Consider the following 27,952-nt stretch of genomic DNA (forward strand, 5'->3'; position numbering starts at 1 on the left):
TTTAAATGGAGCTTCACCTTAAGACGGAGACAATGGTTTGCACCATAATCTCCCTAACACGCTCACCTGTGTAAGGTGAAGGTCTCGTCAGGTTTCCTTTGATAGATCGGTCGTCTCTCTAGATGTGAAGAATCATTGATGACTGAAGAATAGGAAGCCGGACCTAGACAATGAACATACTTGAATTTAATTACAGTCTTGCAGCCCCTCTCGGCTGCCTGACAGCTAAGTTTCATCTTGTGTCCTTATCTCAGGCAGGTTCAAACTTGCCCGCTTACACCGTGTGCCAGCAAATCTATTTCTGCATTATCTTAAACTAAACAGTTCTTGGCCCTCGGCCTCCGTAAATAACACTTTCTTTCACACTTGGATAACTCAGCGACTGAGGCTCCTACAATTCCCCATATCTGCAGCCCCAAGGTTTCGTGTTAGGGTACTTCTACACAAAACGATATCATTCAGTGTAAACGCTGTACCACAAATGAGAATTAGTGTGCTTATCGTTCATTGTTCAGTTTCTGCAGGCCAAAATTAAAATCGGATCGGGGCCGTGTAAACAGGCAATCGTTCATCTATGAATGACAACCTGTTTACTGTGACTGGAGGTGGGCAGCCGGAAGCGATCCCCAACCGCTCCCCGTTCTTTCACTGAAAACGTAACTACTAGAGATGAGCGAGTATACTCACTAAAGGCAATTGCCCGAGCGAGCATTGCCTTTAGCGAGTACCTGCCCGCTTGAGACGGAAGGTTCGGGTGCCGGCAGCGGGCAGGGAGCCGCGGGGGAGAGCGGGGAGGAACGGAGGGGAGATCTCTCTCTTCCTCTCCCCCCCCACTCCCTCCTGCTGACTGCCGCTTCTTACCGCTCCCCCGCGCAGGCACCCGAACCTTCCGTCTCGAGCGGGCAGGTACTCGCTAAAGGCAATGCTCGCTCGTGCAATTGCCTTTAGTGAGTATACTCGCTCATCTCTAGTAACTACCCAATAATCATCCCATGTAAAATGACGCCAAGTTCTCGGTTTGACAAGTAATCTACTCTTTTAGTCGTTTCCTGTGAATATACTATAAATGTCTGACTGTCCTTTTAAATTACATAATTAATGGGGCACAAACATTCTCCGAATTTACATTCTCCCGCTTGTTGGGCTGTGTAAAAAGGACAACAGTCAGCTAAAAAACGAGCGAATCGTCATTTGTTGGTAAATGGTTGTTTTTCAGCAAGCGTAAATACGTGGACTGGTTGGCTGGACATAACCTCGTATGAACCGGGAGATGTTCAGCTGGTTCTATGGGCATGAAAGATGGTAGTAACAATCCTTCTTCATACCTCAGGTTCCTAGTTCTTGATGCTGCCTCTGCAGCCTCTCTCTCTGTCTTTCAGCCAATTTCCCCTTGAGTGTGGCAGGAACTGATACTTTTATCTTACTTCCTGCTATACCCACAGGTATTCTCCTTCCTTTCAGGTACAAGAATGCCTGTCTACAGCCCCCTACAGGCCATTCTGTGTACTACCATTCTACAATGTGTAAAAAAAAAAAACTGTAAAGGAACGAAGATTAACATGCTTTGTTGATAAGCACTTATTATATCGAATTGTGTTAAAAGGACCCCAAGATGAGAAACCCCTCTAAAGAAGTTTTCTGGGAATAAACTATTGATAACATATTCTCAGGATGACCTACCCTCTGGATAGGTTGTCAATAATCGATAGCTGGCAGTCCCCAGCTCGGAACCCCCACTGATCAGCTGATTGAAGAGACAGTGGCATTTGGCTGAGCACCACTGTCACTTCAGTCCATACCAGGCATAGTCCTGTGCATTGTAAAGCAACTGTGTCTGGTATAGTAGCTCAATTCCATTCATTTGAATTTGACTGAGCCGCTCTCAGGCCATGTGATCGATAAACGTGATGTCACATGTCTGAGAAGAGGCTGCGGTCTTTTCAATCAGCTGATTGGTGGTGATCTCGAGCGGCGGACACCTGCCTATCCAACTATTGATGATCTGTCTTGAGAATAGGTCATCAATAGTTTAGTTCTGAAAAACTTCTTAGTATTCTGAGGCCAGTGACTTACCAGGAAATGAACTCCTTTCACGCTGTAATCTCCGACGTATCTTCTGAGCCTGGTTACGACGCTGATTCTGAATATCAACCTTATTTTCTATTCCCTGTAACTTAAAAAAAACATGACATGTATTACTATTAGGCAGTGAGAATTTAAGGGGTAACTCTAGAGATCATCAAGACCACATCTGGTAGAAGTATAGCTTCAGTCTATGGGGGACTTGTCCTGAATACACAAACAACCCACTGATGTGAATGGACACTGTGTAATGAGTAATTTCCCCTGTAGGGGTGCTACTAGGTAACTGAACACTTAAGGTCCCTTTAAACGAGTAAATTCTCGTTTGAATGAGCGAATGAGCAAGTGACAGCACGGTTAGCTCATTCGCCCTCATGCAGCCTGTTTAGACAGGCAGAGGCATCATTGGCTCGTTTAAACAAGAATCATTCAGTCTTTCACATTCGCTGTATAAGTGAATGAGAGGGACTGAACAACTGCCGTTTAACCCCTTAAGGACCAAGCGCGGTAAATATACAGCGCTTGGTACTGGGCTCTAATCCGATAGTAGATGTACTGCATAGGATTAAAGTCTCTGCTAGTGCAATCAAGCAGGAGCAGGTCGGGTTCTCAGCTGTCAGACACAGCTGAGGACCCAGAGGAGAAGTGAGAAGCGTTTTTTGATTGCTTCTGCCTTCTCGTTTCCAACCTACATGGTGCTCAATGGGAGCTATGTACTAAAAATTGAAAGCGGAAGTGTTTGTTCGCTATATGACCCGGCGATCACGTGACTGCCGGATGCCCTCTGCTACAGCAGAGCTACAGGATCCTAGCAGACCCCGATCAGCTCTGTTAGTGACTGATGTCACTACAGGGGAATGATTTCAGTAGAAAAGTATGAAATAAAAAAAGACAATGTGAATGACCCCCAGATGTTAAAAAAATTGTTACGAAAATAAGTAAAAATATAATTACAAAATAAACTAAAAATATATACATAAAAAAGAAAATGACCAACCACCGACGCCAACCAAAACAGATGTCCTCTGCGCCCTGTAATCCAAAACTATACAAATTATATATCAAAACATCTGAAACATAATGCAGAGCCCGTTCCTGTACTTTATTTTAGCACAAATATACTAATTTTAAAAATAAACTATAATTTTTTTTAAAAAAATCATTTTTTAGCCAGTAATAAAACTAAAAAAAAACATTAAAAAAATCCCCCTATATGTCATGGGGAAAGAATGCAGTAAAAATAATTTTGGTAGCAGAAGAAAACAAAATAGGGCAGTAAAGCCCCTAAAAAGCGTCTGGTCTTTTAGTACCGAAACACTTGGTGCTAAGTGGGTTGAACCTAACGATAAGCAAATGAGCCAATGAAGCTTTTTATGCAGTCGTTCGCTGCGTTTAGACCCAATGATTATCGTTCATTTTCACTTGTTTGAAGGATTTTTTGAACAATAACACTGTGCAACAAATTTTTTTTAAATTTTCGTAGCAGAAAGTAATTGATATTAAAACCTGCTGAGCTCGGCATCACCCTGTACACAGAAACTACTAATGATGATTACTAGAGGAGGAAACGCCTCTGTAACAGAAGTGTATGCTATGTGAGCTAAACTTTGTGTAACTATTACAGCTTACGGGCTTATTTAGACGAACGTATATCGGCTGGGTTTTCACGCCGAGCCGATATACGGTGTCTTGTCTGCAGGACGGGGGAGGATGGAAGAGCCAGGAGCAGGAACTGAGCTCCTGCCCCTCGCCACTATTTGCAATAGTAGGAGCGGGACAGGGGCGGAGCTAAGCAACGGGACTTAGCTCCGCCCCATCTCACCCCCTCCTATTGCAAATAGTGGCAAGGGGCGGAGAGAGGGGGCGGGAGCTCACTTCCTGCTCCTGGCTTTTCCATCTTTCCCCTCCTCCTGCAGACAAGGACACCGTATATCGTCCGGGCGTAAAAACCCAGCCGATATATGGTCGTCTGAATGCGCCCTACTCGTGTATGTTTTCCTTGAAATGCCAATAAGAAGAAGGTAAAAAAAATTAAAACCTGCTGATTCCACAGGTAAAACTGAATAGCAGCACGTCTCATTTTCAAGTTATTTAACCCTTAGTGACCAGGCATTCTTTTTTTTTTTTTTCAAAAAATCGTAACTCCTTCAGTTATGCATTAACGTCGCTGTATGAGGGCTTGTTTTTTGTGGGACGAGTTGTATTTTTCACTGGTGCTATTTAATGTACTGAAAAACTTTAAACAAGTTCTAAGTGGAATAAAATGAAAAAAAGAAAACGAAATTCCACCATTTTTTGGTACGTATTACAGCCCACAAACTCCAACAAAAATGACAAGATAACTTCATTCTATGGGTCAGTACGATTACTATGATACCCAACTTATGAATTTATTTTTTTTGCTGTACTACTTTTATTTTTTTTCAGACATTTAATTTGTTTTAAAATTATTTTCTGCCGCCATCTTCTGCGCGCAATAACATTTTTATTTTTCCCTCCACATAGTTGTGCGAAGGCTCATTTCTTGTAGGACATCCTGTAGTTTGTGTTTAGTACCATTTTGGAATACATAAGACTTTTTGATCACTTTTTATTGCATTTTTTTCTTGGAGACAGAATGGCCAAACAGCGCATTTCTGTCGTTCTTAATTTTTATTTTGAACAATGTTCACCGTGCGGGGTAAATAATGCATTACTTTGATAGAGCGGACTTTTACGGACGCAGCGATACCAAACGCGTGTTTTTGTTTTATGATTTTGATTTTTTTATTTAGTCTAACCAATGACCTGTAAAAACACAGTTCATTAATATAGATGAGCGAGCATTGCCCTTAGCGAGTACCTGCCCACTCGAGGCAAAAGGTTCGGGTGCCGGCGGCGGGCAGGGAGCGCCGGAGGAGAGCGGGGAGGAACGGAGGGGAGATCTCTCTCTCCCTCTCTCCCCCCTGCTGACAGCAGCTACTCACAGCTCCCCCGCGTCGGCACCCAAACCTACAGTGTCGAGCGGGGGAGATACTCGCTAAAGGCAATGCTCGCTCGAACAATTGCCTTTAGCGAGTATACTCGCTCATCACTATTCATTAACTATAACTTACTGGTGGACATAATCCGCAGTGTTTCCGCCACATGGAAACATACCCTACATGTTACATAAACCTACCCTTATAGTGTTCAGTCAGCGTGCGGTGTGTAACCGTGATTATGAAATAGTTGCATCCAATTTGTTAAGTATGATTGAACCTTACATAGATTTCACTTACCACATGTTTAGCTTCTAGGAGGCTGTCCCAGGCACGAGACACGTCTAAAGGGTAAAGCAATATAAAAATCAGCTTACAATAGAATATTCAAGAGAAATTACAGGTTCAGAAATATTCAGTCTATAAACCATAAAACATGATGTAGTAACAAAAATATCCTGTAGACACAGAATACATAAAATAGGAGTTTATAAGGGGGTATTCCCAAAATGGACTTTTATCACCTATCAATAGGATAGGCACTAGAGATGAGCGAGTATACTCACTAAGGCACATTACTCGAGCGAGTAGTGCCTTAGCCGAGTATCTCCCCGCTCGTCTCTAAAGATTCGGGGGCCGGCGCGGGTGACAGGTGAGTTGCGGCGGGGAGCGTGGGGAGAGTGGGAGAGAGAGAGAGATCTCCCCTCCGTTCCTCCCCGCTCTGCCCCGCCGCTCCCCGCCCCCCAAATCTTTAGAGACGAGCGGGGAGATACTCGGCTTAGGCACTACTCGCTCGAGTAATATGCCTTAGCGAGTATACTCGCTCATCTCTAATAGGCACTAACAGTCTGATAGGTTGGAGGAATTACAAAGGTATTGGATGAATCACTGGTTGCCAGCTATGACTAACCCGACTCCAGGATGGCTAATACTGTGGCACAATCTGAAACAACAAGAACCCCAGAACAGTAATACTTTACGAATGACCTCACAACCTCCGGGCCTCTTTCTGTGCCTTTCTCTAAGGCCTCATTCACACAAGCGTTATGATTGAGTCTCGAGATTAATTTGTGTTTTCTCGTCCATTCACACGGGCACATCGCGTGAAAAATACACTACAGCGCGAAATTCTGTCGGTCGGCGGAAAGACTTCAAATGCTTAAATAGAGGCAGCAGTCTTCGTTTCCAAGCATTGGACGCAACTAAACTCCCTCCCCCTCCCTTTTTTTCATCTCCCATAGGAGCCTCCATCGATTTTTGCCAAAAGATAGGTAAAAACTAGAGATGAGCGAACGTGCTTGGCCCCGCCCCTTTTTCGCCCGAATACCGCGATTTTCGAGTACTTCACTACTCGGGTGAAAAGTACTCGGGTGCGCCGGGGGGTGGGGAGAGGCGTGGCGGCGTGGGGGGTAGCAGTGGGGAACAGGGGGGAGCCCTCTCTCTCTCTCCCTCTCCCCCCCACTCCCCACTGCAACCCCCCGCGCCGCCACGGCGACCCCCGAATTTTTTCGCCCGAGTACGGAAGTACTCGAAAATCGCGGTATTCGGGCGAAAAAGGGGCGTGGCCGAGCACGTTCGCTCATCTCTAGTAAAAACCAATCTTTCGATGCAGCGTAAAAAATCGGCGACCAAAAGCGGTCACCGATTTGACGCTTTAACGGTGCAATTTTTCACGCACCTGAAAATCGCCCATAGGAACGAATGCATTGGAATCCAATGCCTTACATGGTCACGGTTTTCGGCCGACGTTCTATCGCGGCTTAATAGGGTTAATGAGGCCTACTGGTGCTCCAACCGCACCTCCTGCACTCAGACGCTCCCTGCAAACTAACGGGCAGGACTTCTGGCTTACTGTTTTTGGGAAACCTTGGACAATCAATAAGTGTCCTTTAGTGCAAACTTTGGCACAATTTTTGGTGCATCTTACTGCCACCATAACAACAGCTTAACCCTTTAGGGTAGTCCATTATACACCCACCTGCAGTTATGTGGAGATTAAATGGAGCAGGTTCAAATGTGCGAATGCCACTCCATTCATTTCGATGAGGCTGATGGAAATAGCCAAGTACAAGTACCAGAAGCCCCAATGAAGATGTATTAATTGGCACCATTCATGTTCAACCACCATTCCCTTCTCCTCCTCATAGCGGGTGAGTGCAGTGAACCTACAGTGAGAGGGGGATATGAGACCCCTGGTCTTGGGATCGCTGGGGGTCTCAACATTGAGGCCCCTATCAATCAGATTTTTTAATCACCCACCCTATAATTAGGAGATAAAAGACAACTTTGGGAATACCCCTTCAACTCAAAAATGATATTAACCCTTTCCAATCCACTGTCTGACGTCTAAAGACATTATGATTTAAGGCTGTACAGCTCCGATGTTGGAAGACGTCCGTCGGGGTTCTCTTACTGTATATTGCCAGCCTCTCTGCTGTCGGAGCCTATCCAACGTGTCACCTCATGCAGTACTGGCTTTAGCCAGCAGATAGCGCCGTTGTATAACAGCAGAAAAAGAGTAAGCCCCCTAGGAAAACCAGGATACAAATTGCATTGGAAAGGGTTAATTGGTACAAATTATTACTAGTTGTTACTACACAGTAATGACTCTTCATAATCTAATTTGCCGAAAATATATTCGATTTAATCTCAGGGAACCCTTCTGACAAGAGAGTTCACTGAAGTAGAAAACCCTTTAAAAGCACAAGTGACGCTTTACAGGGGTAAGCCCATATTGTAAGGTGATCACAGGGATTGCCCATCGTTGGTGAGGGTCTGACTCTGGGAGTAAAAGGGGCCACAGTGCTGATTTAGTAATACATGCCCTTGTATTTCCCTGCACAGCGGCATCCTGGCACCCCAGATATGCCACCAACCTCACTCGCTGCGGATGCCAGGTGTGCCACCGCGCAAAAAATAGACTACAGATATGATGCAGCGCTTTATTCATTTTTTGCCACAGACCTTGTATATTAAAGTAGAGCGTGTCAGCCATTACTTTGCACTCACCTTGCACATGGCTGGCCGGCTCCCGGTCCTCCTCTGAAGACATGATCCTACAGAAGAGACGTTGCAGACTATTGTGGCGTTCCTCTAATCTCCTTCCGCTTGGAGGCGTGAGTGTTTGTGCGTGGATCGTCACCCCGGTTACAGACATTTGACAAGTCACCAACTTTCTAACAAACTTTACCGAAGTGTTAGGTGAAATATGATTCTACTGCTGGTCATGATACTCCACATACCAGGGCTGCAAAGTGATTAGTGCAATCTATTGCTTCCTGTTATCAGCCATATCAGGCTGTAGGGAGCTGCAATGTCTTTAGGGAAATTCTCTGCTACTTTATATCATAAACCGTCATCATTTGCTGCCAGAGGAAAGCAGGATCGGGCATTGGCATCGCCAGATCTGTAAGGACTCATGCACATGAGCGGCTTCGCATAACGGAATTTGTAGCGGGCGACGGCCTCTGGGATCCGCAGCACATACTGCCTTCGCATGCTATGCAAGAGTGATTCTTCATGCATATGAGCGGAAACCAATTGCGGTTTCTGCTCGCAGATGAAAAATCGCAGCAGAAAGCCGTCCGGTCTGCAGCCTAGCTGGAATGTCAATTCCGGATTGGCTGCGAATACCCGCGTCATCGCCTAGCAGCAGCGCGGGAAATTCTGTACTGCGCATGTGCGACGGCCGGACCATTCGTAGTACAGAAGAAGACAGGTAAGCGGAGATCACGCCGATACCCGCCATTAACCCCTGACATGCCACAAACTATGTTGATTATATTATGTAGAGCTAACATAAAGAGAGAGTTCCCCCTGTGACATCATCAACCCTCTGCCATCCAATAGCGAAGGGCCAATGGGTTGCCATGATAAACCAACGCCAGAAGCAATAAAAGAGATAATACACTGCATTATAGTGATCACAGGTTCAAGTTTCCTACGAAAACATAAAGAAAATGTAAAAAAATTAAATATAAAAAAATCCTAAAACCACATAAAAAATAATACATAAAAAAATATTTAATAAGTGAAAAAAAATTCTGCACTTTTTTGTTAAAAATAGATTATATATATATATATATGCTTGATATCGCTGCATCCGTAACACCCCATACAATACACTGAACACACTTGTTACATGTTACAGTCACTGACTACTTCAGAAGGGTTCGTAAACCAGGAATTTCTTCTGACTGCCAGATTTAGGACCTGGGGGAATTTTTTCCCCTAAAATTAGGAAAATTGGCTTCTACTTAATTAGGGATTTTTTCCTTCCTTTGGAGCAACATTGATGGACAGGGGGCTTTCTTCAGCCTAAAATACTATGTTAGGCCACTTCCCCACAGGCGACAACGATATGGACATGAGAAAATCGCAGCGATATTGCATCTGTGGTCTGTGCGATATTGCTGCGTTTTCTCGTGGTAAAATCGCGATTTTGTAGCCAATCACAGCCATTCATTGAATGCGACAAAATTGCCCATGTGGAAGCGGCCTTATTCTTCATGGCAAATGCTATTTAAAAAGACAATGGCGCCCAAATGCTTTTTCGTTAAATTGCCTCACAGAAAAATGGAAAAACAGTGATCAAAAAAGTCATATGTACCCCAAAATAGTTCCTTTAAAAATTACAGCTCATCACGCAAAAAATAAGCCCTTAAGGGAGTCTCACACAAATGGATTTTAATTGTGAAATTCGCGATCGCCGTTTGACGGAAGATACGCGGTGAAAAGCAGGCATCTGAAACACGGGATTCCAACGCATTTGGTCAGATGGCCGAAGCTCTGAACAATGATACAATGATGATTGTGGAAAAGCCAGAATCGGACGGCTTCCATTGACTTCAATGGAAGTCGTCCACACGGAAACGCTGTGAAATACAGCATGCTGCTCTGGTTTCCGCTCGTGTGCATTAAAAAAAAACACTTTTTCATTGTATGCTATGGACGGACAATGCTGCGGAAACCGTGCGCACACACACACCGCGGATTCCGCTGCAAAAACCCTCCCGTGTGCATGAGACCTTAAAGAGTAAAAAAAAGACACCAGGACCCAAACATGGATACATTTAGTAACAATGTCTGAGTTATGCAAAACCTCCTGCAAACAGACACAAGGCTTGTTCTTCTAAACATCGGGAGGAGAAGGTTCTGATACATCAGTGACCACCTAGAACACCAGCTTGGAGCTCTGCCAGCGAGGAAGGTTCTGCAGCTCTTCAGGGAGTGAAGATGACACTAAGATCCAAAAATGGAGTGGCAATCAGTATCATCGCCTCGGTCTAAGCCATACCTCCTGGAAACAGAGGATCCAAAGCTGATCAGGAGAGGATTCTGCTCTACGAACAACAACCCAGAAGAGCCAAATACCCTCCTATGAAGTGAAATGTTAACCATAGTTCAGTAAAGTTTGTTTTTAGAAAATGTATGCTACCTCTGCCTTCATCTGTTACCACCGAGCCATAACACCATCATCACCCGCTTCACTATTGCACTCACTAACCTACTAACTACTATTTAGGGAGATACTAGTAATTATTAGGAAATTATAGTACCAGTGTTTCTGGTGGCTCAATGTGCCACACTGCTCTGCTACCTGCACGTCACACTCACAAACAGCTCTGCTACCTGCACGGCACACTCACACACAGCTCTGCTACCTGCACGGCACACTCACACACAGCTCTGCTACCTGCATGTCACACTCACACACAGCTCTGCTACCTGCACGGCACACTCACACACAGCTCTGCTACCTGCACGGCACACTCACACACAGCTCTGCTACCTGCACGGCACACTCACACATAGCTCTGCTACCTGCACGGCACACTCACACACAGCTCTGCTACCTGCACGGCACACTCACACACAGCTCTGCTACCTGCACGGCACACTCACACACAGCTCTGCTACCTGCACGGCACACTCACACACAGCTCTGCTACCTGCACGGCACACTCACACACAGCTCTGCTACCTGCACGTCACACACACAGCTCTGCTACATGCACGTCACACACACAGCTCTGCTACATGCACGTCACACACACAGCTCTGCTACATGCACATCACACACACACAGTTCTGCTACATGCACATCACACACACAGCTCTGCTACATGCACATCACACACACACAGTTCTGCTACATGCACATCACACACACAGCTCTGCTACATGCACATCACACACACACAGTTCTGCTACATGCATGTCACACACACACAGAACAGAGATGCGATATCGCCGCGATTTTCTCAAGGCAATATCGGATCGCCCGTGTGGAAGCAGCCTAACACAGATGTGTCCCCCAACTTGACTGCGGGTCTCCTGAACCGAACTTGAGCTTCAGATGAATCTATGATGCTCAGAGATCAGGCAATCCGCCATCACACAGGACATCCATCCCTTAATGGTTGACTAAACGCCACCAAATACGCTGGCGTGTCACTGGAACTGAAGACTTTTCTAAGCTTCTGAATAAGTCACACGTTTCCTGCGCCAATTATCAAAAACGTCAATAAGTGTAAACAGAATCCAACATACAGCGAGATTTATTATTATTACTATCTATTGTACTGCAAAAACAAATTAAATTTGTGTATTCAAAACGGGGGCTCCACACAATGTGCAGGAACGGAGCACCAATGAGTATGGAGCACAGCCCCCTGGACTCCGCGGTCCCTCACCTCACAGCCCCAGAACTTACTTAATGCACAAGACACTGTTTGGGGGCTCCAAGGTGATGACAGGTTCCCTTTAAACCGCTTTCACACGGGCGACAAAATCACGCGATTTTGACTCAATGCGACAGCACGAGAAAGTGCCTGTATGTGCAGCCCATGCTTTCCAATGGGTCCCTTCACATTAGCCATGCGTTCTCTGATGCTACCATGCGAGAAAGAAAAAATCGCAGTGAGCTCCACCGTGCCGCAATGTGTGATGTTTTCCCCTTTTTGTAGCCCCTGTTTCCCTCAGGAGCCTCCTTGTTTATCGCTTCACACGAACCTGCGATTTTTGTGCGATTCAATTTTAACATTAGAAAGTCCTGTTGAACTATGGTGCTGAAAATTTTTTTTTAAAAAAAGCACGATTTATCGCAAGCGACCGTGATGTGATATCGCTGAAAAATCGAGTGAACTAAGACGCGGTTTCGCCACAGTACTAGAAGCGCATTAAATCGGATTAGGCCACACCCACCTGCGTTCTTATTACAGTATGAAAAGATCAGTATGTTGTACTTTGGCGCAGCATAGGGCTCACTCACACGGGGTAAGACGCGGTGGATATGCATGCACAGGCGTACGTGCTGCGCAGCCTACAGCGAGTGGTTTGTGTTACGCACCAAAATACGACATGTTGTTTTTTTATGTGCGTAATAAAAACGCAGGTTTCTAATGATTGGCTATCGCACAGCGACATACTTGTGTGCCAGTGAGCCCTGAGGCGGGTGAGGGGCACCAAGACTGGACATGGGAATTTACTAAATAAACAGACAAGTTACATATTAGCTGAATATTGTGTATTGTATGCAGGTGATAAAACATGTCTGTTATTAAACATATAGAGTGGCGACAAATAGCAGTGAGAGCGCCGACATATAACACCGCAGGTACAGCGCTGTGTATACCACACTACTACCTGTATACCACACTACTACCTGTATACCACACTACTACCTGTATACCACACTACTACCTGTATATACAGCGCTGCTCCTTGTATACACGACTCACCTGGAGCTGCAGGAGCAGGGGGCGGGTCACACAGGTGAGGGGGCGTGGCTTCTCCTCCGGCGGCAGCAGAGGCGGGTAAGTGTGAAGTTGAACTTTTGGTTTCTCCCTCGCAGACAGCAAAGACTCCTCATGTGAGAACTTCTAATGCTACTACATGTCAGTCAGTGGTGGCACTACAACTCCCAGCATGTTGCGTCAGACGGCGCTCTGTTCTCTGTGGTGGCACTACAACTCCCAGCATGTTGCGTCAGACGGCGCTCTGTACTGTGTGGTGGCACTACAACTCCCAGCATGTTCTGTCAGACGACGCTCTGTATTCTGTGGTGGCACTACAACTCCCAGCATGTTGCGTCAGACGGCGCTCTGTACTGTGTGGTGGCACTACAACTCCCAGCATGTTCTGTCAGACGGCGCTCTGTACCCTGTGGTGGCACTACAACTCCCAGCATGTTCTGTCAGACGGCGCTTAGTACTCTGTGGTGGCACTACAACTCCCAGCATGTTCTGTCAGACGGCGCTCTGTACTGTGTGGTGGCACTACAACTCCCAGCATGTTGTGTCAGACGGCGCTCTATACTCTGTGGTGGCACTACAACTCCCAGCATGTTGTGTCAGACGGCGCTCTGTACTGTGTGGTGGCACTAAAACTCCCAGCATGCTCTGTACTCTGTGGTGGCACTACAACTCCCAGCATGTTCTGTCAGACGGCGCTCTGTACTCTGTGGTGGCACTACAACTCTCAGCATGTTCTGTCAGACGGCGCTCTGTACTCTGTGGTGGCACTACAACTCCCAGCATGTTCTGTCAGATGGTGCTCTGTGGTGGCACTACAACTCCCAGCATGTTCTGTCAGACGGCGCTCTGTACCCTGCGGTGGCACTACAACTCCCAGCATGTTCTGTCAGACGGCGCTCTGTACTCTGTGGTGGCACTACAACTCTCAGCATGTTCTGTCAGACGGCGCTCTGTACTGTGTGGTGGCACTACAACTCCCAGCATGTTCTGTCAGGCTGCGCTCTGTACTGTGTGGTGGCACTACAACTCCCAGCATGTTGCGTCAGACGGCGCTCTGTACCCTGTGGTGGCACTACAACTCCCAGCATGTTGTCAGACGGCGCTCTGTACTGTGTGGTGGCACTACAACTCCCAGCATGTTCTGTCAGACGGCGCTCAGTACTCTGTGGTGGCACTACAACTCCCAGCATGTTGCATCAGACGGCGCTCTGTTCTCTGTGGTGGCACTACAACTCCCAGCATGTTGCGTCAGACGGCGCTCTGTACTGTGTGGTGGCACTACAACTCCCAGCATGTTCTGTCAGACGGCGCTCAGTACTCTGTGGTGGCACTACAACTCCCAGCATGTTGCGTCAGACGGCGCTCTGTTCTCTGTGGTGGCACTACAACTCCCAGCATGTTGCGTCAGACGGCGCTCTGTACTGTGTGGTGGCACTACAACTCCCAGCATGTTCTGTCAGACGACGCTCTGTATTCTGTGGTGGCACTACAACTCCCAGCATGTTGCGTCAGACGGCGCTCTGTACTGTGTGGTGGCACTACAACTCCCAGCATGTTCTGTCAGACGGCGCTCTGTACCCTGTGGTGGCACTACAACTCCCAGCATGTTCTGTCAGACGGCGCTTAGTACTCTGTGGTGGCACTACAACTCCCAGCATGTTCTGTCAGAGCGCTCTGTACTGTGTGGTGGCACTACAACCCCCAGCATGTTCTGTCAGACGGCGCTCTGTACTCTGCGGTGGCACTACAACCCCCAGCATGTTCTGTCAGACGGCGCTCTGTACCCTGTGGTGGCACTACAACTCCCAGCATGTTCTGTCAGATGGTGCTCTGTGGTGGCACTACAACTCCCAGCATGTTCTGTCAGACGGCGCGCTGTACTCTGTGGTTGCACTACAACTCCCAGCATGCTGTGTCAGACGACGCGCTGTACTCTGTGGTTGCACTACAACTCCCAGCATGTTCTGTCAGACGGCGCTCTGTACTCTGTGGTGGCACTACAACCCCCAGCATGTTCTGTCAGACGGCGCTCTGTACTCTGTGGTGGCACTACAACCCCCAGCATGTTCTGTCAGACGGCGCTCTGTACTCTGTGGTGGCACTACAACCCCCAGCATGTTCTGTCAGACGGCGCTCTGTACTCTGTGGTGGCACTACAACCCCCAGCATGTTCTGTCAGACGGCGCTCTGTACTCTGTGGTGGCACTACAACCCCCAGCATGTTCTGTCAGACGGCGCTCTGTACTCTGTGGTGGCACTACAACTCCCAGCATGTTCTGTCAGACGGCGCTCTGTACCCTGTGGTGGCACTACAACTCCCAGCATGTTCTGTCAGACGGCGCTCTGTACCCTGTGGTGGCACTACAACTCCCAGCATGTTCTGTCAGACGGCGCTCTGTACCCTGTGGTGGCACTACAACTCCCAGCATGTTCTGTCAGACGGCGCTCTGTACCCTGTGGTGGCACTACAACCCCCAGCATGTTCTGTCAGACGGCGCTCTGTACTCTGTGGTGGCACTACAACTCCCAGCATGTTCTGTCAGACGGCGCTCTGTACCCTGTGGTAGCACTACAACCCCCAGCATGTTCTGTCAGACGGCGCTCTGTACTCTGTGGTGGCACTACAACTCCCAGCATGTTCTGTCAGACGGCGCTCTGTACCCTGTGGTGGCACTACAACTCCCAGCATGTTCTGTCAGACGGCGCTCTGTACCCTGTGGTGGCACTACAACTCCCAGCATGTTCTGTCAGACGGCGCTCTGTACCCTGTGGTGGCACTACAACTCCCAGCATGTTCTGTCAGACGGCGCTCTGTACCCTGTGGTGGCACTACAACTCCCAGCATGTTCTGTCAGACGGCGCTCTGTACCCTGTGGTGGCACTACAACTCCCAGCATGTTCTGTCAGACGGCGCTCTGTACCCTGTGGTGGCACTACAACCCCCAGCATGTTCTGTCAGACGGCGCTCTGTACTCTGTGGTGGCACTACAACTCCCAGCATGTTCTGTCAGACGGCGCTCTGTACCCTGTGGTGGCACTACAACTCCCAGCATTGCACAAAAATTGCAAGTTTGTGCATTTGCGATTATTTATTTATTTTTTTTTTGTGCAATGCGAATTTTAACATTTGAAAGTCCTATTGAAAAAAAACGCAGTGATATCGCAGCCTAAAAAAATAAACCCGCTACCGGGTAAAAAGCCCTAAAACATATTTGTAAAACACAAATGGCCAACAACCACTGTGCAAAACTGCGGCCCAGCGCAGGCGGTATTCAATGTACATAAAGTAAAAGCGTGTGAATTCAGCTGACTTTCAGTACAATTTGTTATAAATGCTGGAGAAGTCAAACTAGTCAATAGAAGATACAATGTAACTATTTTTGTACACCTGTTGCAAATCTGACTGTATGTCTTTGCTTTCCATGAACAGCAGATGGCGCCCTCACATCACTGCAGGAGAGACAACTCAAGGCAGATAAGGTTACTGGACTGTCGGAGTATTGGGTGAGTCTCCTATAGTATGTAGTTATGTTGCTTATTGTGATCTGAGCGGCTGTCGTTGCTCCACTTACATCTGCTAGTTATTATACCTGAGCCTCCTGTGAGGCCCCCAATGTGGATATAACCTGTATATATGCCTTTTGTATCACCTGTGTAAATCAAACTTTTCATACTTGCTGTCAGTGAGTGGAAACATTCCAGTCTACATCCAGAGGCTTACATGAGCGTATGCGTAAAACGTTCATAAAGTCGGCATTTCGTTGCGTAAAGGCTAATGCCCACGCTGTATTTTTGCCACGTTTTACGCGGCGTTGTCCCACAGCCACTAGGTTCTACCGAACCTAATAGCTGAATGTTCGTGCTGGGGAATTCTGCAGCGTGAAAGAACACGTGGCATGCTCTGTTTGCTGTAGTCAATGGAAGCCGGCCGTCACGCTATACTTACGCTGTAGCACAGCGTAAGTATTATGTGAATACATGTCGCTGCTGGCCGTGTCATCCATCACTGCCGGCGCATCACGCGCTTTACTGCGCATGTGCACCGGCCCGCCAGGCGGGACGCGTACAGCAGATCCAGAGTGGTGAGCGGAAGAAGGTAGGCTGCACTGCTCACTGCAGGGGCGCGGGTCAGATCACGCTGCGAGAATTCTCGCAGCAGGATCCGACCCGGCCATCTGCAGGCGGCCTAAAGCATTCCAGAAGTATTCCGGAACTTTAACTACTGATGACTTTTCCTCCACTTGTTGCACCGCAATTATATGTTTATTATACTTTTTGAGTCTCGGTATACATTTGTATCACATTCTTTTACAAACAGATCCAGAACGTTTGAAGCATTTAGCTTAGTAAGTCCCCTCGTTGTCTGCAGACATCTTGGAGCCTTCAGGGAGCTTCTACATTTTTAGTGTTTAGGTGTCTTGGCCTGTCCTGCTTTGTCTGTGCTTTCCTTATAATTTTCAATTCCCAGTCATTGTTACAAGGCTTGTATAAAGAGCCCAACATTGACTTGCAGGAATGCTGCTTTCCAATAGGTGGCACTGCAAAGGTATTGTTCCATCTCCCTTATTTGCATATTACCCAGAGGAGCATGAATGGCCTTATAAGTCTCCTCACTCGCCTTCTAGGTGCTCTCCTTACAGAGAAAGGATAGTGTTCCTGACCCACATCACAGGCCTCTTGCTAGCCAATTCAGAATCCTACTGCACACTGCTGAGGGGCAAAAACCACGAAACAGCTGTCTGTGTATGGATTCTGGCTTGGCTTTCAATTCCCAGTCATAGTTACAAAGCTTGTATAAAGAGTCTCACATTGACTTTCAGGAATGCTGCCTTCCTATAGGTGGCGCTGCAGAGGTATTGTTCAATCGCCCTTATTTGCTCCTTCTAGATAATACAATTCATTGGCAGCTTCAGCATTGGTTGTCCGCCTCTTGTGGTATCAACAATGAACAGAATGCAAGAAGCAGTTTCCACTCCTGGGAAATAAACAGATCATTAGGTTGAAATATGCTGCAAATACCATGTGCGTGATATGGGCTCCAGCCATCTGAACGGAGTACAGCAGATGGAGGAAAGCAGCTCTCCCTCCGTGCCAAATCCCTCTATGAACTCCACACTCGGAGGATACAAGATCAGCCGGAGATTGCTGCGATGTTACACCCACAGGAGCGTACTTGTAATAGACCATATACACTGACTGGCCACTTTATTACAGACCGCCAGCTAATAGCACATTGGCCTCCAGAACCGCAGCAGTTAGTGCTAGCATAGGTTCCACTAGCTGTTCTATCACCTTACGAAAATATTGGTGGGTCTCCAAACATTAAGCGTGAGTACAGACCAACTTCTGCATATAAAAGAGTGGTGAACACATTGGGGAGTAAATCTGCCCATGCAGCCCCCTGCAGAATTGCTGACATGTTCAGATCAGCTGTCAGGAAGGGGCCAACTATTCATGCTGCTTGTGCCAAATTCTGACCTCCCGTCAGCACCATGCAACAGAAATCTAGTGTCAGCTGACCAGGTGATGTTTTTCCGTTGCTCAGGGATAAGATTTTTGCGCCACCCCCCAGAGTCTCGTCTGTCTGTTCCTCTTAGGCACCATGGGCGTCTGCCGTTACAGCCAATACATGCTAAGGTATGGCAAGTTTTACATTTGTACGTGTTAGTTGGAGCACCAGTGTTGTATTCAGCTGCAGTTTGCTTGACGGTGCACCGTCTGTTCATCAGCACAAATCTTGACATCCTCTCTGACCCCTTACGTCAGCAAATTGTTAACAGCCATAAGATTCTGCTTTCGCTGGACGTTCTTTCTCCATCGCGCTAATCTTGGTATACTCTCCACATCGCTGCATGAGAAAACCTCACAAGGTTGTGTAGTGGTGCGGTATCAGAACTGAACTGCAGAGGGTGCTAGTTAGGCAGTCTGATACCTGGGAAGTAAAAGATAGGGTTAATACCTGATAGGTTGCATAAAAGCCAGTTCCTGCCAGAAGCAAGGGGGGAAGTTACAGCTTGGCAGTGCAGGACAGGCTGCAAGCTGGGGTCCAGTGAGGACCAGCAAAGGCCTTGAGGTTGACAGGGACGACAACCCTAACCTCACACCCAGGTAGGGTGTTTATGGACTTTGTATTGGACCAGTTGGGTTTGTCACCCGCTCTGACGGAGGAAGACGCCCTCCAGACGCCCCAGGAGGGGTTAGTGAGAGAACCCTGTTGGTTCCGAACCCTAAGGCCTCATGTCCACGGGGAAAATCAGGCCCGCCGCGGATTCTTCATGGAGAATTCGCAGCGGGTCCCTCCAACCCCGCAGACATGAGGCCAAAAAATAAGAATAAACTCACCTCTCCGGACGATGCGGATCTTCCTTCCTTGCCGGCCGGATCTTCTTCCTTTGGCCTGGCGGATGTGCTTGGCACGCCGGCAGTGTGCCGCGCGCATGCGCCGGGCACATCCGCTGGGCCGAAGAAAGAAGATCCGGCCGGGAAGGAAGGGAGACCTGCAGTGTCCAGGACAGGTGAGTTTAATTATGGTGCGGGTGTGCCGCGGATCCGGACGGCTTCCATAGGCTTCAATAGAAGCCTGTGGGAGACCCGCACTAAAATGGAGCATGCTGCGGGTGTTTTCCCGCACGCGGATCCGCGCCTGAAGGGAAAAATGACATCCGCAGGTATTTAACTACCTGCGGGTGTCCAATGCATCCCTATGGGCGCGGATCCGTGTGCGGGAGAAACGCTGCGGATTTTAAATATTAATTTACCCGTGGACATGAGGCCTAATGCTTATGTGGACTGTGTAGGGTTTGTGTTACCTGTATGCTGTGAATAAAGGCTGGCAGGAGCCAGATTTAAAGAAAATTTCTGTTGCTGGAGCATATCTGTGTGCAAGGTGTGGACGGCGATCCAGAGGCGAGTGAACCCCAACTTGTCACAGTTGGCAGTCCAATCCCGGCCCTCGCTAGTCTAGTACCGATGACCCGGCCTCGTTGGAAGTCGTTCATATCGCTGGATTTTCCCATCTAATGTGGATTCACATTGTAGTTGATCCACTAATAACTTGTCATGTGATTTTACGCTGCACTCCGGGGTTACGGGGAGAATCTCCATATAGAGAAGCTCCAATCATGAAAGGGTCGGTGTCTTTAGTAAAGTGGCCATTCGGCGTACAAAACAATCTAGTCCTGAATTACAATTGGTACAAATCATTCTAAGCCCCCGCTATCTCTGGTGATTTTTCTTTCAACCTTGCTGGAGTTGTTCACTACATGAGGCAGCATGTAGACGCGTTTGCCCTAGGCTTTGTATGTGATAACTTGCCAGCGAAACGGCGAATTCAGGCGATAATCGTCTTGTGTACAAACAGCCAACTCGGCACTGAACGAGAAGGGCTCACCTGTCTGAGTCGCTTGGTTGTTGGCTTACCTAAAAACCAAGTGACTCTCGGCCCGTGTAAGTAGACAGTCATTCACGGTAGAGGCCAGCGCAATCCAAAGCAGGTCATCAGTGCCCAAAAAAGCCTCCATTCCACAGAATCAACGGCCTAATCAATAAACACAAGCGTGCGCTTCCCATGGTTTGAACACTCAAGAGCAAGATTAGTGAACAGTCGCCTGAGATTCATGTCCGCACCAGGCATAAAGCCGGACTCATCAGCATGAGTAATCTCTTTAAGAACTGCATTAAGACAGGTTGCCAGCACTTTAGCCAAGATGTTAATGTCATTATTGAGGAGCGAACTGGGGTGGTAAGAGCCGCAGTCACCCGGGTCCCTCCCAGCTTTGGGAATCAAAAGGCTCCCACATAGTAGTCAGCAATAAATGTGCGTACATCATGGATAGCCACAACTGGAGGTATAGTAGTATCCTGACTGGCAGGATAAGCCAACAGATTACCATTTTTGTTGCCCTGACCAAAAATACGTGCATGATGGCGTCCATAATAGTTGGATTGGTTGTCGGAGATGCAGCTGGTGCATCAGCCCCCGAAGGAGATCCATGAGGTTCACTACAGACACCGGCTGGAGAGTCTGCCATAACACTGGACCTGGCAAACTGCTGTAACTTGTTAGTAAGCTTGGCCTGCTTCGTAGGGACCATACAGGCGGAGGGAACACACAGAGAGCAGAGGAAAGTGCGGACGGAAACAAATATAATAAGGCTGGAGCTAATACAATATTACAGGGGAGCTCACAGGTAGCAGTGCCGCAGTCCACCAACAAAAAGAAAACGTGTTCTAAGGTGTAACAACGACGTAAGTAGAGAGCCAAATGTTCAGAGTATTGAAGCATAGAGCAATATGTAAATAACCACTACGGAAAGCCGCAAAAACTGGGGCAACCACCTAGCGGCGGTCACTATCTGACAGGTGAATTACATTACAATTCCATCCAGTCCCAAAACATTCGAGCGCTAGTCCCTCAGAGCAGACACTGCAAGGTCAGACAGGTGAAATGGAGTTTAGACCCCAGTAATGGGGTCCATTACTGACAACAGCAAGCAATGTTGTACCATGCCTTGCATTCGACAATGAAGAAATAGAATCCGTCCAAGATTTCACTTCCCTTGGATCCAAGTTCGACTGCAGTGGCGAATCGGGGCCTGAAATCAACCAAAGAATCGGCCTTGGCCGTAGTGCAATGCAAGGAATGACGAAGATATGGAAGAGCAAAGACATCAGCATTACAGCAAAGATCCGAATAATCAATGCAATCATTTTCCCAATGACTACATATGCATGCGAGAGCCGGACACTCAAGAGAGTAGACAGAAGAGGGATGGAGGCGTATGCTGCGCACACCATGGACGGAGATGGTCACAAATAAGGCAATCCTAGAACGTGTCAGACCAAAAGTATCACTAGAAAGCAAAATCACCAAACAACGGCTTTCATACTTTGTTCATGTCATACGAGCCAATCCTCTGGAAACCACATTAATGCTCGTCACAGTCAGTGGATCCAGAAGAAGAGGACGCCAAAGAACACGCTGGCCAGACACAATCGAGGCTGCCACAAACATGACTGTGTAAAATCTGAAGCGAGCGGCCCAAGACAGGGAAGTGTGGCGTATGCTGATGCACAAGGTGACTGAAAGTTGGCAGCGACTGAATGGATAAATCATGATCATCTATGGGGTCCATAAAAATTGGGGCAAAGCCCCCCTATTCACAAGGATGTCCAGGAAAGCAGAGGTGGAGCACTAGAGGTGTCGGGCGGAGTCCTCCTCAAGGTCCTCAGCAGGCACAACAGATGCAAGCAAATAACTTATAATAAACCCCCCTTCCAGCTCCATGGTTCTGGGAGCCAGGCAGGGAATACACAGAAGGCTGCAGCAGACATACCTTGCCTCTCTGCCAGGCTCACACGTCCTTCACCACTGCAGGGGGAAGCCCCAAGATGGTGGCCGAGGCTCTGATTTCCAGCAGCCCACTCCAGGCACTGTCAGCAGATGACAGGCCGCTGCACCACACTATCAGATCCCCAATATCCAGGAGGAACCCTGCACCAAGAGAAGCCAGCCAATACAAGGTTTAGATGCTCCATTTCTGCCCCATCGCTGCCACGCAAAGGCAAGGACTCGGCAAGAGGTAGGCTGAGCCATACCTGCCAGCCTAGCACAATGTTGCATGGGGCTTTCAAGAAGAGGCTCGAGGGTTCCTAACACCGCAGGCAGGCCTGATGGGAGAAGCACAGCCAGCAGTATAATGCACTTTAGTCAGATGGCAGAAGATAAAGCCAGATCATCACGCCGCTCAGTACCCATGTGTCCGAACCTCTCCGAGATCAGGACACGCTATAACTTTTTTTACACCTTACTCAACACTTTTTTGAAAAGTGGACGAGGCTTTCAGAGGGGGCGTGGTCACTTCAAATCAACAGATCTATGTATGGTTTATGCCAGAAATGTACAAAAAGTTGGATCTGGTGTACATTTCTGAAGAGGCGACTGGAGGTACTGGCAGCTCTTCATGTATTAAGCGCACCGTGCACCAGAAAAAGTTATACTAAACTCAGCACTGAAAAATGATACTAAGCCCAGTCAGATACAGTACAGTCCCCCATAGTTGGTGGTGATGGAAAAAATGTAAATGAAAAACCAATAAATGGCTGCTTTTTAAAGGTTGAAGAGGAAACTTTTTTAAACAGTACTTTTTAATAAGAAATATCTCACTCCTAAGTATTCAACATTCTTCTGCTTTCACCGAGTTATTTTGGGATCAAACCCCCCAGCCCCTCATCCGGTGAACAAAAATGTACTCTAATTATTATTTGCTCCTCTTATATGCAAATAATGTTGGCAGAGTTTCCAGTAGTTTTGTTTCCATGGCAACCCCGCAGTAGTTGTCAATCAGATACAGCTTTCCCCGAGAATCAATACAGGTCACCCCATCTAACATGCAACGCTTCATTTTATAGTTCGCCCCAAAATAGGTCCATTATTGATAGTTTAACAGCATGGAGAAAACCTTCACCTCAGATCTGCAGACCTTGTAGCTCAATTTAAGGCTGGATTCAGACGAACGTATATCGGCTTGGTTTTCACGCCGAGCCGATACACGGTGTCCTCATCTGCAGGGGGGGAGGATGGAAGAGCCAGGAGCAGGAACTGAGCTCCCACCCCCTCTCCACCCCTCTGCACTATTTGCAATGAAAGGAGACAGGGCTAAGTTCCGAGAATTGGCCCCGCCCCCTTCCCGCCTCTCCCCATTGCAAATAGTGCAGAGGGGCGGAGAGGAGGCAGAGAGGGGGCGGGAGCTCAGTTCCTGCTCCTGGCTCTTCCATCCTCCCCCCGCCCCCTCCCTCTGCAGAGAGAGACGACATATCGGCTGGGCGTGAAAACTGAGCTGATATACGTTCGTCTGAATCCAGCCTAAGAGACATTTCCTATATTTCTAAAAAAAAAAAAAAAAAGGCTTCCCCAGTGTTGCAACCCAAATGCATCTTCGACCATACACTATAGTGTATTGGGAGTATATACACACACATAGTATAAGTACACCATATTATATGGTCCTACATGCATTTTTGTTGCAATAGTGGGGAAGCCTTTTTTAGGGATTCATTGGATTTTGCGATTATTTAACCAAAAACATGATGCAACAGGACTTCCGAACAATATTCCAGCCTTGTCCTTGGTAAAATCATCAGGTTAGCTAGAGATATGCCCTTCTGGACTAATTTTGGCAAATGTATAGGATATCTACAAGGTATGCCATAAAGGTCTGATGGGTATGGATCTGATAAGGTGGGACCCACACCTATCTCTAGTTCAGGCCCCACTACTGCCCTTGGTCGAACCGTATGCTGACATGGTGTAGCCCGGCGGGGTTCAGTTCTCTCCATCCTCTTTATACAGAGCAGTATTCTCATCATGGCCCTGTTGGCCTCAGATGGGTTCGTTCACATTTCCATATTTTGCACATGTATTTTGGTCGAGCAAGAAAAAATATAACATGTTTTGTTTTTCGGCATATTTGCACATCAAGGGGGGGGGGGGGCATTGAGTAATTGTACAGGACAAAGAACACAGCTAGAGTCCATTAAGACCAATCAGCCATTTAAATCGGCACACCTATTGCAGGTACCTGGTTTTTAAAGGGACTGTTCTTAAAAGGCCTGGCAGCAGCTCAATCCCATTCAAGAGGATATTTAACTGCTATACCAGGCACTGCCACTATGAAATGTATGTCACTGTGCCTGTCATGATATGAAGAGACCGCGGCGCTCACCCAGTCTTTTTTACCTTGTGCCAGGTTGCCTTTAAAGCTGTATGTAAAATTTGTAAATCGGGTTTTTTAATGTTTTCTATTTTACATGTTTTCTTTGCTATAGCTGCAAAAACAAAAAAAACACCGTACCGAAGCCAATAATGTTTCATCAACCATCTAAAAATTCTAAAAATATCACCTTTTCTGTCCTAGCTGGAAGTATTGGCATAAAAAACTGCCTGCTAATGTAGAGCTTTGGACTTGGGATCTTGATGCCTTGAAGGTCAACATTCCGATGGGTCAAGTGTTCTAAAACCGACCTTGGATGCAAGATACAATCCCTGCCTGCGATGCCTCTCCACTTGTAGTGCTCTCTATTCCGCTCTGTCTCATCTTATTAAACCAATTATGGTTTTATGTCATCTGTCAGCCCGCCCCGCTGTCGTCCGTAACCCGTCCTGACAGAATGACCTCCACACAACTCCGGTCTTCTTATCATACAGCTAAAGGTAACCTATGTTTTCAACATATTGTACAGAAGGTTCAAAATCTGATCACAAAATTCTCAATGTTCTTAGTGATTTTCTAAAATGTAATATTTTCTACAACTTTTGAGTTTCATAAAAAGTTGTTAAAGCTCCTCCCCTTTTGCGCTTCAATTCAATGGCAAAGGTTGTATAAGTGATGTGGAGTGTCAATGTCCTATGAGAGCTCCAGTTGTAAAGTGCTACTTCAGATATACATGATGATGCAATTGTAGCAAATTGTGTGACTTGAGAGGCTTCTAGGGGTTATACCACAATTAAAAGTTATTCCCTGCCCACAGGATGGGGAATAACTTGCTTATTGGTGGAGGACTTGCCAGTGAGAACCCCACCGATCCTGAGAATGGGGTTCCCATGTCCCCCGTTCTCATCATTGTGGGAATACTTCTCCTACCCACAGTGACTTTGCCGCATCCGAGGAGCAGGCCCTCAGCCGGTATTAATGGTTCTAATACCCCCTCAGCCTTAGGAGGCAGCGGGGTAGAGTTTGGGCCTTGTCACAGGGCTCTACCATCTCCCACCCTGAGGGTAGCACGGGACCCGTCCAAGTAACCGAGGGCAGGCCTTTCAAAGGGTAACCCAATCTGTGGTTTAACTCAAGTCCTTGTCACTCGTGACGCCACCGTTCCGTCCCCTGCGGTGAATCCATAAGATGGCAATCAAAAGTCCACACACACAGAGTTAACGTTTCAGAGCTAAACCAGGAATGGTCGGTAGAGCTCGCATTTACCTGAAGTTTAAGTTGCAGTCCAGAAACAAACTACATCCACCATCTGGACGATGGTGCACGCAAATTAGTGGTGTGACAGGGAGGCTCTCTTGGGTTGCTCCAGATGATCCGCAGTCGAGTTATCTGCGTGACCCGGTTCCTGGCAAACTTCTGCCCGGGTAGATTGGGCCCAGGGCACACACAAGGTAATCACTCAGCCTCTTACACCCCTTACATTACAGGGAGAAGTTCCTTTTTGTGTGTCTGAGGACAATGCACTCCTGATTATAAAGTTCCTCAAATTTGGAGGTTGCCTGTAATACAGGAGGGCAGGGTCCTGGAATATGGTTTTCAGACGGTCATCCTTGTGTAGAGTATGATGGAGTTTCCTTGCAGTTTTCCTTAGTACCTCTAGCTGTGGATTGTAGGTCACTACAAGAGGCACACGATTGTTTCTTTCCTTCTCTGTGTTTTGGAGTAGTTGATTTCTGGGTATCCTGGTGGCTCTGGTGATTTGGTCATCAATTATGGTGGGATGGTAGCCCTGGTTTATAAATGTCTTTTTGAAATTGTGTAAATGTTCCTCTCTGTCTGTTGGGTTGGAGCAGATCCGGTTATACCTGATGGCCTGGCTGTAGACAATGGACTTTTTGATGCGTTTAGGATGGGAACTGTCCCATCTGAGGTATGTGGGCCAATCAATCTTGTTTTCGGTATAGGGATGTCTGTATTGAGTTGTTCGAAATTTTTATAGTGGTGTCCAAAAAGTTGATTTCTGTATGCGAGTAGCTTAATGTCAGGTTTATGGTGGGGTGGAATGCATTGAATCTCTCATGGAATTTTACTAGTTCTTGTTCATTCTTGGTCCAGATGATCATGATGTCCTCAATGTAGTGGAAGTAGGCCAATGGTTTGGTGGGGCAGGAGGCCAGAAAGTCACTCTCCAGTTTTGCCATGAAAAGGTTGGCATATTGTGGTGCCATTTTACTGCCCATGGCGGTCCCGGTTGCAGGAATATCTCTTTGCCAAAAGAGAAATAATTGTGTGTGAGGATGAAACCTGTGAATTGTAACACTGACTCAGAGGCGACCCCATTGGCCTCAAGGTGTGCCTGGCAGGCAGTCAGTCCATCTTCGTGTGGGATGTTGGAGTATAATGATTCCACATCCATTTTGGCCAGGATGGCGCCATCGGGGAGGGGACCAGCGGTCCGTGGTGTCCTGCAAGTAGCTAGTTGTATTCCTCACCAGTAGTTTGAGGGCGCCTTCCACCCATCCTAAGATTTTTTCAGTGAGGGTTCCCACACCTGAGATAATTGGCCTCCCTGGGTTGCCAGCTTTGTGTTGGGGCTGACAGAAATACCAGAGCAGTGCTTGTAATTGACTTTTATCTTCAGCAGTGCCATTGAAAATGAATGGAGCAACAGCGCGCTTGTGTGACCACCGCCCCATTCAATTGCCGCCTCTACTGTTGGGTGTGGGGGGGGTGGGGGGTGGGGGTGGAAAGCCAGCAGTGGAGAGGATAAGGGACACTGGACCCCATGCATTTGGGTACATTGGTGGTTCTCAGCAGTAACCCCACCCCCCCACCCCACGTCCTTTACGATCAGCAAGGTATCCCCTACTCTGTGGATAGGGGACATTTTGTAATCCTGGTGCAATCCTCTTCAGCAATTAAGAGATTTGGCTTTGGAGGGTAAATCAGCCATGTAATTATTAAGGTTTTGCTCCTAGTCAGATTAGCGCTATGATAATTTTTGAAGAATGTGCATGTCCCAATTACGGTTTAACTGATCGCCCTCTAGTGGGAAGAATGTGAACTTTACTTATGAGCTTTTTCTATATGTTTTTTTTCCTGTCCTTTCTATAACTTGAAGTTATTAGTGTTTGTGTTTCAGAAGTCATAGTCTGACAACCTGATTGTAAAACTTTGGAGAACTATTTTCAGCAAATCTGTTGAATCCCTGGTAGCATACACTGAACAGACATTTTATTAGAGACCCCCCCCACCCAGCAGAGGGGTGGGCCTCATTTAGCCTTCAGAACTATAGCAGTTTGTCATGGCCCATGCGAACAGGAAAACGTCTTCTTGTTGCTGCAAATTAGGTGTAATTGCTGACAGTTCCGAACGGCTGACAGGAAGGGGTCATCAATTCATGCTGCTTGTGCCAAATTTTCAAATTCTGGATTCATCTGAC

General features: G+C 47.3%; 1 protein-coding gene across 2 annotated transcripts in view; it reads right to left on the reverse strand.

Moving 5' to 3' along the window:
- CCDC187 (coiled-coil domain containing 187) overlaps positions 1–8,167 on the reverse strand; it is a 90,530-nt gene extending 82,363 nt beyond the window's left edge. For both annotated transcript variants that reach the window (XM_066580508.1, XM_066580507.1), the window contains exons 1-4: positions 8,052–8,167; positions 5,343–5,386; positions 2,074–2,173; positions 67–163 (exon numbers count right to left, since the gene is read on the reverse strand). In XM_066580508.1, coding sequence (XP_066436605.1) covers positions 67–163; positions 2,074–2,173; positions 5,343–5,386; positions 8,052–8,094 — 284 coding nt within the window. In that variant the 5' untranslated portion in view covers positions 8,095–8,167. The remainder of the gene's footprint in view (positions 1–66; positions 164–2,073; positions 2,174–5,342; positions 5,387–8,051) is intronic.
- Between the last annotated feature and the right edge of the window lie 19,785 nt (positions 8,168–27,952).

Source organism: Eleutherodactylus coqui, chromosome 10 (genome assembly GCF_035609145.1).
Source record: "Eleutherodactylus coqui strain aEleCoq1 chromosome 10, aEleCoq1.hap1, whole genome shotgun sequence".
In the NCBI taxonomy this organism is placed as follows: Eukaryota; Metazoa; Chordata; class Amphibia; order Anura; family Eleutherodactylidae; genus Eleutherodactylus; species Eleutherodactylus coqui.